This window comes from Cryptomeria japonica, chromosome 4 (assembly GCF_030272615.1).
Source record: "Cryptomeria japonica chromosome 4, Sugi_1.0, whole genome shotgun sequence".
NCBI lineage: Eukaryota > Viridiplantae > Streptophyta > Pinopsida > Cupressales > Cupressaceae > Cryptomeria > Cryptomeria japonica.
This window is the reverse complement of record NC_081408.1, coordinates 242,121,254-242,138,158: the sequence shown is the minus strand read 5'-3', so window position 1 is coordinate 242,138,158 and position 16,905 is coordinate 242,121,254. Positions and strand designations below refer to the sequence as shown.

Below are 16,905 nucleotides of genomic sequence, written 5' to 3'. Positions count from 1 at the left end.
CTGCTTCCAATATTGTTGTTTATAGTTGCATTTGGACATCTCTATTAAACAGGGTCAGAGACATAATAGCTACAAGAGCAGGCATTAAAAAGGTTCCATGGGATGGATATCTGAAGTATTATCGCCCAAGTCCTAAACTGACTGAAACCAAGTATGTTAATTTTGTTTATGTACACGCATTTATAAATTATAATTCATTTCAAAAGATACCTTAGCACAAATTTATCAATGGAGTCCATTTATGGTGAATCAAAGATCTGGCAGATGATAATTGTTATCTACTCCTATCCGGATTTAGTCTTTTCAATTTACTAGTTTTTCTCTCAAGTAATGAGGATGCCCTCTAGTACTTAAAACTCATTCACATCTTGTTTCAAATGTAGAATAAGTATTGATAATCATCAAAGTTGCAAACTTGGCATTTAATTTAGACAAAAAAGTAAAACACTCATTTTTATTAGAATACTTTCTAAACACTCATTTTTATTAAAATACTTTCTAAAGTTGCTACTAATTAATTTAGACAAAAATTTAAAAACTCATTTTTATTCAAAGATTTATAAAATTGCTGCTACAAGAAAAATAAAGTAAATTCTAAGACTTTACCTTGGGAATTTTGATATTATTTTTTGTCCATTCTGAATCATTGCATATATTCATGGTAGATTTTACCATTGTGTACTTTAAGTTTAGACAATCTATTCATCTTGTCCAATCAGAATCTTTGAAAACTTCCATATAAAATGCTGTAGTCTTACTATAAATTGTCCCAAAGTCCAATGTTTCCTGTATGTACTGCAAAATTCTCTTGTTTGCATTTAGGTGTTGACTTTCTAAGTTCAGGTGTATCAATTCTTATTACACGGATATGCACCCTTACTGAGTTGTCCATTCAGCCATCCAGTGAAACATTGAAACACTCATGGGTCTGTGGGTTGCCCATAGGTTGGAGTGAATCTCCAGAGAAGGCTGGTTCATGTGGAGCTATCACCTATACTACTGGTTGCTGGGAAAAGGGAAAGAAGAGACTTAAAACAAAAACTAAAATCTGACAGATGATGCACCAAAAATTTCTAGGATTTGTACTTAGAAATATACACAATGTGATCAACAAGGTCATCATAACATACACAACTCAAGATTTAACATATTTTACATGAGTGTTTCATAGAGAGATTCAAAAGTTATGTTGATACTCAGAAGGAAAAACCAAAATAAGTTTTAATGAGCCCATAAGATATGTTTCACAACTGAACCGTACATAATCTTGATAAAGATACAAACTATGACCTGCAAATGTATGTTTTTGCTAAAAGGTAATAAATGAGATTACAAGTTCAGGATCATAGAATTCCATCATGAAAACAAGATCAATCATTCACCATTCTTCATAATAAAGCAGTGCTGAATAGGTAAAATAACTTACTTTATTGATCCAAAAGCTAGAAATTTTTTTGACGAGTCTGGAAATTATTCTATTTCTTCATGAAATCTGAGTTACGATACAGTTTCTTTGCTGAAATATCTTTTCAGCTACAATACATGGCCAAAGAGATGTTTGAACTGTCCTCTAATCTGAGCTTAGACCTTCTATATCACATCCCAGTGTGGGAGAGATAATAGCATCACATAAAAGAATCTTCATTACTCCTTTGGCTGAATTTTCAACCACCCTCCACCTAGGGGCTTAGGAACTGATTTCCTGTCTTTTCTCTTTAAGAAACTCTTCATATTCATCATCATGGTGTAGAATATGATGCTGGTTGACTTTTTCAAACTGCCTTTCCTTCATAAGCTCCTAGGAAGACTCCAACATGCCTGCTAAATGCTCAAACAGGCCATTACTCCTCCAAACTGCTGGCTACATTTGCTCTCCATTTGCCTATATTCCAGCTTGATGTCTCAATGTACTCAACTGACTTCAGTTGTCTTTATTCTCTCTTAAACTACCAATCCAAGATCCAATCTTATAGGATAAATGATGAGAAAATTGAACAGGGCGTAGGAGCTCTTATAGGGTTTATAACAACCACTAGTGTCAATATTTTGTAGATGTTACAACTATCTTAATGCTTAGCCTCTATTATACCCTCACAGCTATGGTCACACTGTGAGAAAGTACTGCCGTCAATGTCACTTAATTTGGATCCTTTGTCTTCATCTTCCTTCACTGTCACACAAACTGTTATATTATGACTGTCAGTACCATTTCTAACATCACAAAAGATTCTTATTCCTCAAGCCTGCACTTTGCCTACTATTGCTTTCTCCCACAATGATGAGACAACCATTGATGACACAATCTCTAATGTTCTGCCAAGTCCTATGTTCATGCATTTGGAAATCTGATCATTAGTCTCTTCTTTTATTACTGCCATTGTCTTTTATTTTCAAATTCTTTGGCCAAAATAAACCAACCTTATGGAGGGATCACCAAACTTCTAGATGACTGTACTCTATCTTCTAAAGCTCACCGTGTTTAGGTCCCTGCCTTGTTATTAGGTTTATTGAAGCCCTTGTTTTATTATCATTATGTACACTGTCATTTTAAAACCCTTGACAATACTACTTGTAGAACATTGTCATTTCTTTTGATTGTCTAATGATAGACAACCCTATCCTCTATCTTTTGCATTTTCATTTGACCGTCCTGTATCTCTAGTTGTATTGTAGAGGGCTCTGAAGTCTGAACCTCATAAACCTGCTCTTTGTCCTTCAATAAGCAAATTAAACCATCGTCATTCCTTTGAGATATACCCTCTATTGTCGTTCCTTCATGAATCCATCATAGCAGCCCTGCCAGACTATCTTCTTCATCAAACTCTGCCTTCTTTACCTTCATGGACTTTTCATGTCTGATTTGTTACTACTGTGGCGCTTGTAATGATTGTCACTGTAATTTTGACAAGTTTACAGGACTATGCATGCTTACTCATATTGAAAGGCTCCTCAGTTTTATATTTAGGACCTATGTTACACTTCATCTTCTCACCAACAAAAGCATTTAATTCTGTTGTCCTTTCAACTATCCTTTCAAATATAATGTCACTCTTGATAATGGAAATCACTAGGCATACCATCTTCTTCATTCCTATCCTTTCATCATCAGTGGTAAGCATCAAGAATGATGCTATGACAGGTTGCATAACTTGATCACTCTTGATAATGGAAATCCCTAGGCATCCCAATAGGCATACCGTCTTCTTCATTCCTATCCTTTCATCATCACTGGTAAGCATCAAGAATGATGCTATGACAGGTTGGATAACTTGATCAATTCTTTTGGACGCTCCAATAAAGTATATTATGCAATGACCATGGTTGCCCTTGTAAAGGCAGATGGGTTCTATGTTCTTTCCTGTAGTTCTGGAACAAGTTTCTATGGCTTAATAAAAGCAATCTTCCCAAGACATTCTGCAAGAGCATTGTATTTTACTTGCTCATCATCAATTCACTGACATTCTCTTGCCCTTTCATGTTGATATTCTATTCACAGTGATAATTTTCAGTCTTGAGGGCTCCTTGTTTAGTATTCTTCATCCTCCTTTTTTTGTTGTCATTTGGCCTTAAGGACTGTCATCTTCTATTCTTTGTGTCCTTTCACTGCTGTCACACTACAGGTAATCTAGATGTCATTGATGACAAAAAATGGCACTCCTAGCAATTTTGATAATTTCAATGTATCTGAACCATACTAAATTGCTGTTAAAATATCCTTCTCTTTATCATAGTACATGAAAGGATGATCCAGCATAAAGAAGTTTGGTTTGTCAGCAATTTTAATAATTTCAAACAATTCCTGCTAATGATCCCCCTTAACCCCCAATTCCTCAAACATAAAGTGCATCTATGCTTGCAGATCTAAATAATAATGCAGCAATTTTGAAGCTAGACATTATGTGAGCAAACAAACTAAAGATGCTATGACTATGAAATTGTGTTCTTTGATATCATATGCCATAAAGACCTGATAGAATGATTGAAAACATATTGAATCTATACCTTGAAAACCTTTTGACATGCGGGTATGACATGTGTTGCAAGCTCCTGGAACTTCTCATCACCATTACAATGTTCCAAACTTGTGAAACTTTGATCTGAAACGTGCCATGAGCAGAGCAACCAAGTGTATCTTCTATACAAGCAATGGGGGGAATATTCTTTCTGTGTCACTTCTACTGCTGCAACGTGCTATGTTTTCCTCCTCCTTGCAATATAGGCCATCACTTGTGTAACTAACTGCTGATTTATGTCGTGTCAGGAGCTCCTTTGGATTTCTTCGATGCTAAATGGCAACAAAACCCCTTTTTCCCTTCATTTCTATGTGGACTAGACTCCCTTCAATATCTCTGCAACATGGATTACATTCTTTACCTTCCTGTTCCACATGGCTGAAGCTGAAAAAAAAATGAGGTCGTTTTTCCATAACAGAACAAAGACTTTGTCTATGCAAGCAACAGAAGCCCTAAACTCCTCTATGATACATTCAAAGTTCAAGCAAAAGACTCAATGTGGAAGGACTTAGATAATATCCCTCCACCCGCATCCCTTGTTTACTTTCTCCTTAAGCCTTGGCACCTGAAACTATTTTGGCTTATCTAAAGAAAATAACTTCTAACTACCCCAAGAGACATGTAGCCAAAGTTAAAATCAATAAATATACTTTTCTTGGAAAATATTTGGACCAAAGGAACAAAATTTGACTACAGCAATAAAGTGGGATATATATATGACTGCATAGTAAATGTCAGGTCTGGTTTAGGTGAGATAAATCAAAGTTCAATACATCTGTCTGTACAATGACTTATTTGCTAGGTTTTAGAAGTTAGCTTTTTACCCAATATGTACAGGGGTGTAGCATTTTTATATATTCCTATAAATTTCTCAAGCAAGCTTTGGTATGCTTTTCTTAAGAAAGAAGAATTCAACAATTAACTTGCGAAAGCTCCATGCCTCAGCAGGAACGTATGTCTATATCCACCATGTCATAAGGAATACATAAATCATTTTTTATCATCTCATAGCTATGCCCAAGGTAAATAAACTCATCTATGCCTTCTTGGGGACATTTACTGTCCCATAAAATCTAAGGCTCTGGGTGCACAGAATTGAAGGCTAGCTAGATTCATTGATTTATTGATGGTGCCCAAAAGCTACTTCATGGAAAACTTTTGTCCCAGACCGGAAAAGTATGGAGTTTTAATGATACATTTAGGCCTCTTCATGAGATCATGGTCTCCAACCCTCAACCCAACTTAGGATCTTCCAAGTGTAGTGCCAGTTTGGACTAGACTCCCACTTCTCCCATCTGTATATTGGAAAGAATATTTCCTTGCAACAGTTTGGAACTCCAGTTGTGGAATACATCAAACTCTCTCAAATTCACCAAGCGTCCAGGGGTCCTAAACTATTCGATAAGCTTTTTCAAAATTGATTTGGAATCAACTCTAGCATACGGACTATTTTTGGAGGAGGAAGGGATTGAGTTTGAACAGCAAATGGTTATGAAATATTCCTTTGGCTTCTGAATCTGTTATGAACATTAACATCTTGTTAGGATCTGCTCCATGGAATAACACCAGGACCTGGAAGCCAATATAAATTAGGAGCAAGAAAGTACCTACATGAGATGGAAAATCTTAAATAGCCATTACATTTGTTCAGGCATCCAAAGCCCAAAATAACAAACAACATGCTCGCTATTTACTTTTGGACACATGAGACATGGAGGACACAAGAGTAAGAGGACCATGGAAACACCGAGAAACAAAACAGTCTCCTAGAAAAGGATAAGCCCATCAATAAAGATATCAAGGTGATAAGCTCCAACATGCATACAAATGCAAGGGAAAAGGAAAAATCAACTGAAAAATCAGTTCAGTTTATCAAAATTTCTCCAAGCATGAGACAAAACATTGAAAGAACACAGGCTGGCATGCAGGAAAGCGCTATGCCATCAAAGGCAAATCAAGAAGCATATATCCAGGGAGCTGAAATTCTACAAAGAGAAGATAAAGAAGAGAAAAAGAAAAGAACAGATTCAACTCATGTCAATAGCTGACACGTCAAAATCAACAGCTGGGGGAGAAAACCTGTAAGGGTAAATCCATGCAATAACAATTTTCAGCCCAATAATCTTGTGTTCACATGCAGGTTTCTGCCCAATAATATGTAATGGCCCTCCCTAGGGGGAACACTAGAAAACTGCTCTGATGCCACTGTAATGTCTGACCCTAGGTGGAACACTAGAAAACTGCTCTGTAGCAACCTGCTTGTTTATTTTAATTAAACATACTATGTTTTCTCTTTCTTTTTTTGTTCTTTCAAAGCTAGACAGAAGTTGCAGAATAGTTTGTTGTGTTTACAGAGTTTGAATGATATATAAGAGCATGAAATAGATGTTGCTGTCAAATAGTAAATCTGAAACTTAACAAGATGATTTTTTGCTAAAATCAGAGTTTTTAGATTAGTCTACAAGTCTAAAATACATAAACTGATGTATAAAATGTAGTCTAGATTACTATGCGAAATTACAATACAGTTCTAGCCATACCCATGGACATCTCTTGAAACCCTTGTAGGAAAATGGATTAGAAAGTTTGTTTGCAAGTCTGATATAGGAGAAGGCTGCCACATAAGTTACTCAGCAAGCTTTTTTGCAGCAACAACTAATCATCTTCTTCCACTCCAGGATGGTTCCCACAGCTAGGTAATGTTTAGCCCTTGGTTTTGAGGATGATTGCAACTGAAGTCTTCTTGTATAGCCTTCCAAAGGTTCCAACAGCTTTCAAACACCCATGAATGGTGTGGCCGAACCAGCAAGCTGCACACTTAGAAAATCCTCTTCAAAATGCCGTAGAATGGCTCCAAAACTGATCTAATACTATCCCAATCTGATGGTATTGATAAATGCTTTTAAAACCAACTCTAAAAATAGAAAATGATGGCTTTCTTCACCCCACACAAGCTAGAAAGGGGGTCAACCTAGCACACAACTTTCTCACTCAAAAAATGATTGATAGATCGGTCCAACTTCTCCAAACTGATATAAATCTTGAACCAATCTGCTGGAAATGAAGAAACTTGATGACCCAAATACTGAAATGCAAGAATATGTCTGTTCTTCACTTCAAACAAGACAAGAAAGGGGTTGTTTGCCCTCTCGGGTGAATAACTTAAAGCACACAGATAAAACACATAATGCAGAATAATAATGCCATAGATATCAAATGCAATATAAGAGATGTTATTCCCGTCATAATCGTCGTTCCGTCACAAGTTACATTCGGAAGTATATAAAGATACCGAGGGGGTGCAAGCGGCAACCGTTGCACCGCAACTGCCACCCCTCGGTTGCCAACTAACCAACACAATTACAACTTAATTAACTAGTTTTATTTCCGTGTACAATATTGCCGCCAACATCATCCCCCCCAAAAGAAAAGAAGTCGTCTCCCGACGACTTAATACAAAATAGAGATGACATTAAACAGAACTGCTGACGCCAGTCGAGCTCGGAACTTATATAGCTTATGCGTCCTCGCTTAAAAACCCTTTTTTGCTACCATCCTATGCTTAAGTGCGGATTTCACCATTAGTGCTTCCTTTGACATTACAATCCTCCTGTGCCTAAACCAAACTTGTCTGCAAAACATGCTTTTCAGTCTCAGCCTCCACCAATTGCTACTCAAATGATATTGTCTCCCTAGCCAATTTGTCCTCGATAGCCACCGACGTTGCCCTCTCGGCATCCAACTCTTGGGTACACTGAGCTAAGTCTCACGCTAGTACTGCCTCCAACCTGGTGGTCAGCTCCTCCTGAGCCCTCTCTGCATCCACCAAGGCAACCTCACGTCCAGCCGAGACATACTCCAAGTTCCTCAAAGCGTACCATTCCTACCTGGAGGTGGCCACAACCCTTTGGCACAAAGGCTAGGAGACACCTCAAATCCTCCATCACACTCCCCAGAGGCTGCTAACTGAACTGAATAACTCTCTTCTGTCATACAATTGCACGGACCTGCAATGCCTTCCATCAAACTCTGTTTGTTCGCAACCTCCAAATCCGTCTCCCTCTACGGCTTATGGCTTCCCCGCCAATGCTTCGCTGCAGGCTTCTTTCCCACAGTACGGACAACCACAACACTTACTGTGACATCTCTAATGCCCTTCGCCCAACTCCAACAAGTGTACTGTAGCTCAAAAATAAACTGGGGGTCTGGGGGCAACACCCCAGCGGGGTCCGGGGGCAGCGCCAACACCAATTTACAACCCTCAGAACCATACGAAAGTCAATGGCGCACATCATTTCTGTGATATTTTATGATGTCAAAACCCTTCTTCTCCACTCTAATATTTTCAGTGTCCTGGCTCCATATGTCATCGAATGATTTTTCAATTTGGTCGTCATCGTTTTTTTTTTTTTTCCGTAATGTCCCCGATGGCACCTCGGCCATACAGCCTCCCGTACAATCAACAACAACACTGACACCTCCAATCGTATGGCCACCTTCCCGTGTGGTCAACACCCCTCCATCGTACGACTGTGTCTGTGTTTGTTTGTGCGTTGTGTTTATGTCTCTGGTGGCGGTGATGTCCACCGTCGGTGTTACCACCGTATGGTGGTGTCCACCGTCGGTGTTGCCACCGCACGGTGGTCCCACCGTGGCTTCCTTTTTCTCGATCGTACGGTCACTGTCGTACCGACCCATACGACCGTACTTTTAATTTTTTTTTTTTCCCAATTTAGTTGTCTAGAGAGTCGTCGGCTCGGGTCCCCTGTCTCTGGGATCGCCCTTCATCCTTCTCGGTTTTCCTCGCCCAAGAGTCTCCCGCGTTGGTCCCGTGCCTCTCAAGTCACCTGCCCAACCTCTCGAGTCCCCTTCCATCCTCTCGAGTGCCCCTCCGGCCTCTCGGGTGTCCTTCCGACCTCTCGGGTCCCCTGCGCGCTTCGCATGGTAGGGTTTCAATTTGGGCCCATTGGTGGCCAATCTATTTTCAATGGCCATCCGAAGACCTGGAACCACAAATTCTACAGGGACCACGGTCTCCTTCCCGTACATAAGAAGAAGAAGAATAATAAAGATTTTGAAAGCTGCGGCCTTCCACACAGGGTTCCAATCGTTGCCGACATAATTGATCTTCGGATTATCTACGTCACCGAGGTTTGGGGCATCTCCCTTCCAATATTATATGTATTCTGGCAGGTACACCTCCTCTGTTGCTTGCTCTGGTTCCTCTACTTCGAGCCTGTAGCTCTGGAACATTTCGTAATCCTCCATCTGCCAATGGAAGAGCCCGTTCAATGACCCTGTCTCATCCTTAGAGCACTCCTAGTTTGAGAAAACCTTCGTCGTTGGGCTCCCTGTAGCCTCGTCCTTCGTCCCTCGGGTAGCCTTTTCCTTCACCCTCTGATTCCGAAGATGATGTTAGTTCCTTGTCAACAACCTGGGTCCTCAGATCAATGGTGTACTTCCGCCCCCCTCTCCATAGAAAGGGTGTTCTTTTTCCAGTCGTGGTTCACCTTTGCTGTAACCAGGCACCCTCTGCCTAAGATGGCGTCATACCCCTTCTTCTTGAGTGGGATTACCACAAAATCTAGTATGAAAGGTTGCGTGCCGATGGTGACCGGTTGGGCCATTAGGGTGCTGAGTGGCTTGATGCCGTGCTGGTTTGCACCTACCAAGTTGAACGTGGGTGGCCATAGTTTTGGCCTCCCCAGCTTCTTCCACGTATCCTCTGGCAGTACATTCACCCCCGAACCTCCGTCCACGATGGTGTCTTTGAGGATAGCCCCGAGAATTCCCATCTCTACTACAGCAGGATGTTGACCACTATTTAAGGCCAACAACATTGGGTCAGTCGAGGGGCTGATCGGAACTTCCGCCCGTGTGGCATGCAAAGGTGCCTGCGCAGTGGTTTGTATGGAACTAAAAATGCCGGTTCTTAATTGTGGCATTGTTTCTAGAAGGTCCTTTACCCTTATAGTTACTTCCATCTGCAGTACTTGCCCAATGGTGTTATTTTCCGCTTCCGTACGGGATGATGTACTCGCCACCTCGTTGTCCCATCGTTCAGCCGTCATCTCTCGTTCAATATTGACCTTTGCCTCCCGTAATCTCTCCTCCATACGGGGGTCGGGATAAGTGGCTTTTTTCGTCTGGGCGCGGGTGATCGCCAGTACTTCTTTCTCACCAATCTTCTCAGCCTTCTCAATGTTGAGGAGATTAACCCCTGCCCGTGGGCAATTTGTGTCCTCATGGTCACCTGGCCCACACCATCGGCAGAGGTGCTGAGGGGCGGCTTCCTTCGTGCAATCACGGGCGAAGTGCCCCCACTGATTACAGGCCCTACATTGGATAATTGGTCGGCCCTTGGCATCATACTGGATACGGCTTCTGTTATTGTTATTGTTGCTAGTCCTTCCACCACCGCGTCTGTTGTCCCGGTAACCTCCAGATGATGCCGTTGTGTTGGTTTGTGAAGTTCCGACAACCGGCTGCTCTTGCGTGAAGAGAACTTGTTGGCTCTTGGTTTTCATATTGTAGGGACATTCCTTTGTCAAATGTCTTGCAATCTGACAAATGTCGCAGAAAGCCTTCTTGGGGTAGGACCCCTTGGTGTGTCCGTCACTCCTACAGTCGGTACACCACACGTCATTTTCTTCAGTCTTACTTGTACTCCCCTTCATGGCTTTGAATTCTTTCAGCATTCGTTCCATGTCCTTTTGGAGAGCATGCACCTTTTTACTCGATTCGCCACTGCTGCTGCTTTCCCCATCAGAGTTTTCATCATCGTCAGATGAATATTTATTACTTTTCTTCTTCTTTGACATTTTGTATTTGCTCTCTAGGTCCATCGCCCTATTATAGGTGTCGTCATATGACGTCGGGGGTACAATTTTCATCTTTTTTCGTAGGGAGGATTTCAATCCTTCAACGAACCATCGTTTCTTCAATCCATCTGCTAGTTGGCTTTCCATTTTACCCAACAATTCCTTCAGCCTCCTGCTGTATGCCCATACTGTCTCCTTGGTACCTTGTTTGGTACTGTATATCTCCGTTACAATTTCATTGCATCATGGAGCAACCGAAACTCCTCCGTGAATTCCTTTTGTAGGTTGGCCCACGTGGCCACTTTTTGCTTGTCCACATCGGAGTACCAATCTATGGCAACTCCATGTAACGTGGCTGGGAATTGCGTTACCCATTTGTTTTGGTCAGTAACACCGTTCGCTGACCATATGGTTTCGCACGTTTGATAATGGCGGACGGGATCTTCCTTCCCCTCGCCGTTGAACTTCGGCAACTTCTGTTTACTGGCCATCCCACTGCTCGGTCTCGCTCCTTTGGTGCCTTGTGTGCTTGTACCTGGTGATCCTCCGCCTCCGCCTCTTGCACCTGACCCTCCACTTGTGGGTCCTCCGGAGAAGGTTGTTGACCCCGAACCGAACAAATTGCCTCCCGTACGGTACCCTTGTGCTCCCTTGGCACCGTCGGCCGTACCGTCACCTTCGGTCGTCTCCCTCCGGTTGTCCTCCGAAATGGACAAATTCTTTAGTAGGTCTCTGGTAGCGTCGATCAAGTTTAGATTTCGCCTTGTTTGTTCCACCAACTCTTGGCGACTTCTTACCCTACGGTGGTGGTATTTAGGCGAACTGTAGAGGTCGCCTTCGGCACCCTCCGTGACTCCTAGGTTCCCTTCGGGCAACCCTACGACAGTGTAGAGAGTGTACTTCTCTCCGTCTATCTCTGCCTCCGCAACCTCCGTGACACCTCCTGGGTTCCCTTCGAGCAACCCCTTGGCCGGTCGTCCCTCGGCAAGCTGCTTTAGCCTATGCCTTCGTTCTACTTGCTGCTCCAGAATCAAGGCCCTCTGCGCAACCTCCCACTCGTCCATTTCTGTTTTTTTTTATTTCTATCTTTATTCAATAGATTGGGCATTAATTGCCGTACATTTCCATAATTCGCAATACATTTCCTCAGATACAACTCGTGTCAATGACACTTTTATTTGAATATAGAAGATTCAAGGTTCAATTCCTTCCTGGTCTGGCGCCATCCCGCACCTCCAACACTGTCCACACGGCACTTGGTGGGATTTCCGCCTGTCGCCTCTCGTCGGATGCAGGTCTGGATGGCTACTGGAGCAGAATTGAAAATTCTATCGTTGCCGTGTCTTCTCCTGTGTAAAGTTCTGTTCGCGTGTCATCGGCCTCTGGGTTTATTTCACCAACGGGTAAGCCCATCGTGTCCGTGCGCCATCCGCGTCTTCCGTTCCCGAGTACGTCTAGGCAACGGCGCCAAATGTTTGCCCTCTTGGGTGAATAACTTAAAGCACACAGATAAAACACATAATGCAGAATAATAATGCCATAGATATCAGATGCAATGTAAGAGATGTTATTCCCATCATAATTGTCATTCCGTCACAAGTTACATTCGGAAGTATATAAAGATACCGAGGGGGTGCGAGCACCAACCGTCGCACCACAACTGCCACCCCTCGGTTGCCAACTAACCAACACAATTACAACTTAATTAACTAGTTTTATTTCCGTGTACAATAGTGCCGCCAACAGGGGTCTGCCTCTCAAGCAGGCACCTCCTTCAGATTTCAACCAGCAAATGAACCTCTAAACTAATTTCTTTGAAGCCCAAATGAAATTCTTGCAAATGGAATTACCTTGCACGCTCTGGGTCGGTCTTTCACAACTGCAAGTGTGATTACTCATGAAGGTTTCCGTCTTCACAAGCTCCTCAAACCTGGTCCAGCAAGCTCCACTAAGGAGGCAAGTTAAAATAACAACAATAACATGCCAAATGATTTCCAAATTGCCTTTTTAATAGCCTCCAAGTCATGCGCCCTAATTAGGGTTTCTTCCCAACAACCACTTTATGTTTTTAAATTGATTTTGCTTTTCTCTTTAATATTCTTTTTAATTTGAGATCATTTAAAACTTTTAATATCTCACTCAATTCCTTTTAATAATATTTTCTCTCCCCTCAAGGGCGTCCAAGATAAGTCACTTAATTTCACCCTTTTATCATTTTTAATTAGTTTATTATAACTTAATAATTTGGCTTTCCAAGACACATTTAATACCTTTTATAATATTACAAATAACCATAAAATGAGTGAACTCCATTTTCTCTTGCTTGGGACATCTAGCAAGGAAGCACCTCACCCTCTCTCCAGACTCATGTATGCCTTTGAAAGAGATATTCTAGGGTTTAATGCAGTTTTAGATTGGCACTTGGAGATAACAATACTGTCGATTGATTCTACCCATGTTTTCTCTAAAGTGCCCTCTAAAATAGGAGAAAACCACCAGTCCAATGTCCTTTGCTTGTCCTTATCAGTCTACGAGGACTTCATTTAAAGACTGATCCTGATCTGTTGACTCTTGCTAAGAAGGTGACATTACATAATACTGCAGGAGAAAGGTACATTAAAAATTGGAAACTATTTGTAGATCTTCTTGAGCATGAATTCTATAATCATCAATAATTAAAAATTGAACAACATATGCAAATGTTGGATAGAAACAACATAGACGAGGAACCAAATCATGGGTATGGCAGATATTACCCAGATTGTCTAACACAGATACTCTCTTGGAATATAAGAGGTTGAAATGCACTCAATAGTGTTAGTTTCTCAATGAAAATATTAGGAAAGAGAAAATAAATCTAATAGTCTTGTGGAGTAACAAGGAAACTATTGTCTGCCAAGAAAGTAAAACCATAATCCATGGGATCTTGCTAGGTATGCCCACATAAGATATTTAATGACTTGGGAAGTGGACAAATGAGTGATCTATGGGCTTCTCCAGTTGGGAGCTTGGAAGAGGCAACATGTGTCTCTTGGTATTCCATCATTTATTGCATTTTATATAATATTTATCTTGCAAAAATGGGCACCTAAGTAAGAGGGAAAGTATTGGAGCCAAAACCGGTGTCTTTTCGAGTTCCGTAGAGGCATTCCAAGGGTTGTGGTCATGGGGAATGGAGAGGTTTCTTTGGACATTTATTGGTGGTTTTGGAGCTCTCACCATTCTATAAATTTAGCCTTTTGGGTGTAGAATTAATGTGTAATAGTTGAATGTGAAGTTTCTTTGTAGGAACAAGGATAGGTGGGAGGCATAAGGAGGTTATTCAATTGTACGTAAGGGTTGCTATGTTGGGGGCAAAGAGGTGAATGGAAACAATTGTATTGTAAGCACTTTTATTGTTGATAACGAAAGCTTGACTTCTCTACGTAAATCCTTTGTTTTGGTAACACAGGTTGCTGATTTATGCCTTATTGCTACTTTTAAACATTGGTGTTAATCATTATTTATTTCTGTTATAAGTTGACATAAGATAGGTTTATTAAGCATGATAAACATGCTAATTTTTGGCATCATTAAGAAGAAGGATTTAATCTTGGTTTTCCACATTAAGACAACTTAATTTTCAGATTTGCATGAATTTCAGTTTTTCATGTTGTAGCTATCCAAGCTTTGTATCTCATCCTTTGATTATAGTTTATTTTATTGGATAGAGATTAATCTTCACAATCTTTGGTATTGAACATGTTTATTTTCCAACAACTTTCTCTCCAAGTTGAAAGAGTGTTATTGGTTCCCATCCCACTAATGGAATAGAACACATAATTAGTTATTATCATCATAGTCATTCTTATTGAAGTAATACTTAATGAAATCAATTTGTTTTTTTTAATGGCATGTTATTAAACAATTAATACAATAATTCAGTGATTAACCTAGGTTAATTAAATGGGATGTGACATAACTGGTATGATAATAAATCTTTCACAACAGACTATTATTGCAAAACTAACAATATATGTATGAATTCAAACTCTCAATAATGTCATTGGTATGGAGTTTGTTTATGGATCTAAAATGTTCTCTAGTTGAAGCACAATCACGATCCTTTTATAGTATCATCCAAATGGAGAAGAGGGTTTTCCTCCTCGAATCTGAAGAGATTTTAAGATAGTTTGCATCCGCTGGAAATTGCCAATCAAGGATTTCTATGCTTGAATGCAAATTTGAAAATTAGAATTCGAAAATTATCATAAAGGATAATGGATGATTTGATTTGAGCCTTGACATCTCTTTTAAAGGCATTTACTTCAGTTCCTATTGATTTATTTTGCTTTTTCCCTCCAAGTGTTTATAAATACTTTTGAATTACATCTGAAGTCCTTTTGTTATGAAAAGGGGACATGGCAATGATACTCCTCTTGTTTCTCTTATTCTTTCCATTAACAAGCAACATCTACAAGACTTCAGGGACTTCTAGTGAAGCACCAAGCAATGATATGTAGAGAAGAATGAATGAATTGTAGGGTCTATCGGCTGAGTACAATGTTTAGAAGGGTCAGGCCAATGATTAGGTTTCTATGTTGAAGGTCTAATTCAAAGTTATTGTCAAAATATTGTTGAAGAATATCATAGATTGTATTATAAATGTTGCAAATACCATTTGGAATACAATTATTTCTATCACCATGAATTTGTACAAGCACAAGATGGCAATAAAATCTATTGTAGGCATGAAGCCCAAATGGATGCCTCAAGTAGCTAGTCACACTGGTAGTCAGCAATACCGTGCTACTTGATAGTATAGTTCTGCTGGAGAAGCCAATGATTGATTAGGTGGACTAATTTTGTAGACTACTAACAACAACAACAAATTCTCAATTAAATTTTATGGGAACTTTAAGGAGATGAAAAAGTTTAAAGTGCCCATGTTGCAACTCAATAATGGTAGACTAAGAGCCTTCTAGAATGCAAGAGTGAATTAAAAGACATCCTTACCTACTATTATGATCCCATCATTCAAAGTTCAAACGATTTGCTGTATAGACCAGATTCATTATGTGTTGGTATTATGGATGTGTTGCATTGGTTTTGTTGTTGATGTCAACACTTATCAACACTTATCCTTCTGGTTATGTTCACCGGCAAGTTCCGTGACTTAATCACAGTCACCGGTATTTGGTTCACCGGCACCGAGGATGACTTGTTATCATCTGGAGATCACTTGGTTATGTCAGAGACATGGTTTGGACACTTGGTTTTGGTATTTTGGTTATTGGTCTAAACAGGTTGACATAATTGCTGTTACCGACAAATTGGTCGAAGTTATGGACCAGCATGCATCATCCATTCCAGATCAGCACGACACGTTATGGAGATGATTTAATCAATTGGTATTGTTGTAATTACATTGAGCCAACATGATGCATCACATCTTGACTTGTAATTGATTTTATTGTAATATTCTTAATTAGCCGACCTACACATTTGGTCTTAGGTTTTAGTATATATGTAAGATCTCAATTGTAAGATGTAAGGATATGACATGTAAGGTTATGGTATTGTAACATGGTATGTGCGAATATTGAAGATCATATGAGAAGACCATAGAGAAGGTTCAAGGAAGGTTTGAAGGAGATTATCAGAACTTAACCGGTACTGAATCCAGCATTGGAGATGCTACTTTGAGTAGTACATTATCATTGGATTTAATCATCCAATTGTAATCAGTGTGACTCTCATCTTGTGATTGAGCAGTAAGCTCTAGGTAACTGGCCTTTCTGCATGTGCAGTCCCCATTTGTATACACATACTATCTGCAGTAGTATCATCCTGATTGTGGGTAAGGTTTCCCATCGTGGTTTTCCCCCTTACAGGTTTTCCACGTACAAATCTCTGTGTCATGTGTTGTGGATGTTGTTTCTCTTTCTGTTTCATGCATTAAGTTTCACCGGTATTAATATTAACTGTTAATCTGTTAACCGGCATTAAGTTTGGTTTACCGGTATTATGTATCAAGTTTGATTAAGTTATAATTGGGTTGAAATTAATAGACAACTGATTCACCCCTCCCA

The 16,905-nt window shown here is 40.2% G+C and overlaps 1 protein-coding gene across 3 annotated transcripts in view; it reads left to right on the top strand.

Annotated features, from left to right (window-relative positions):
• Nucleotides 1-16,905, top strand: part of LOC131065514 (glycerol-3-phosphate acyltransferase 9) — a 232,041-nt gene that overhangs the window by 166,762 nt on the left and 48,374 nt on the right. For all 3 annotated transcript variants that reach the window (XM_058000017.2, XM_058000018.2, XM_058000019.2), the window contains exon 12: nucleotides 53-151. In XM_058000017.2, the coding sequence (XP_057856000.1) occupies nucleotides 53-151 (99 nt within the window). The remainder of the gene's footprint in view (nucleotides 1-52; nucleotides 152-16,905) is intronic.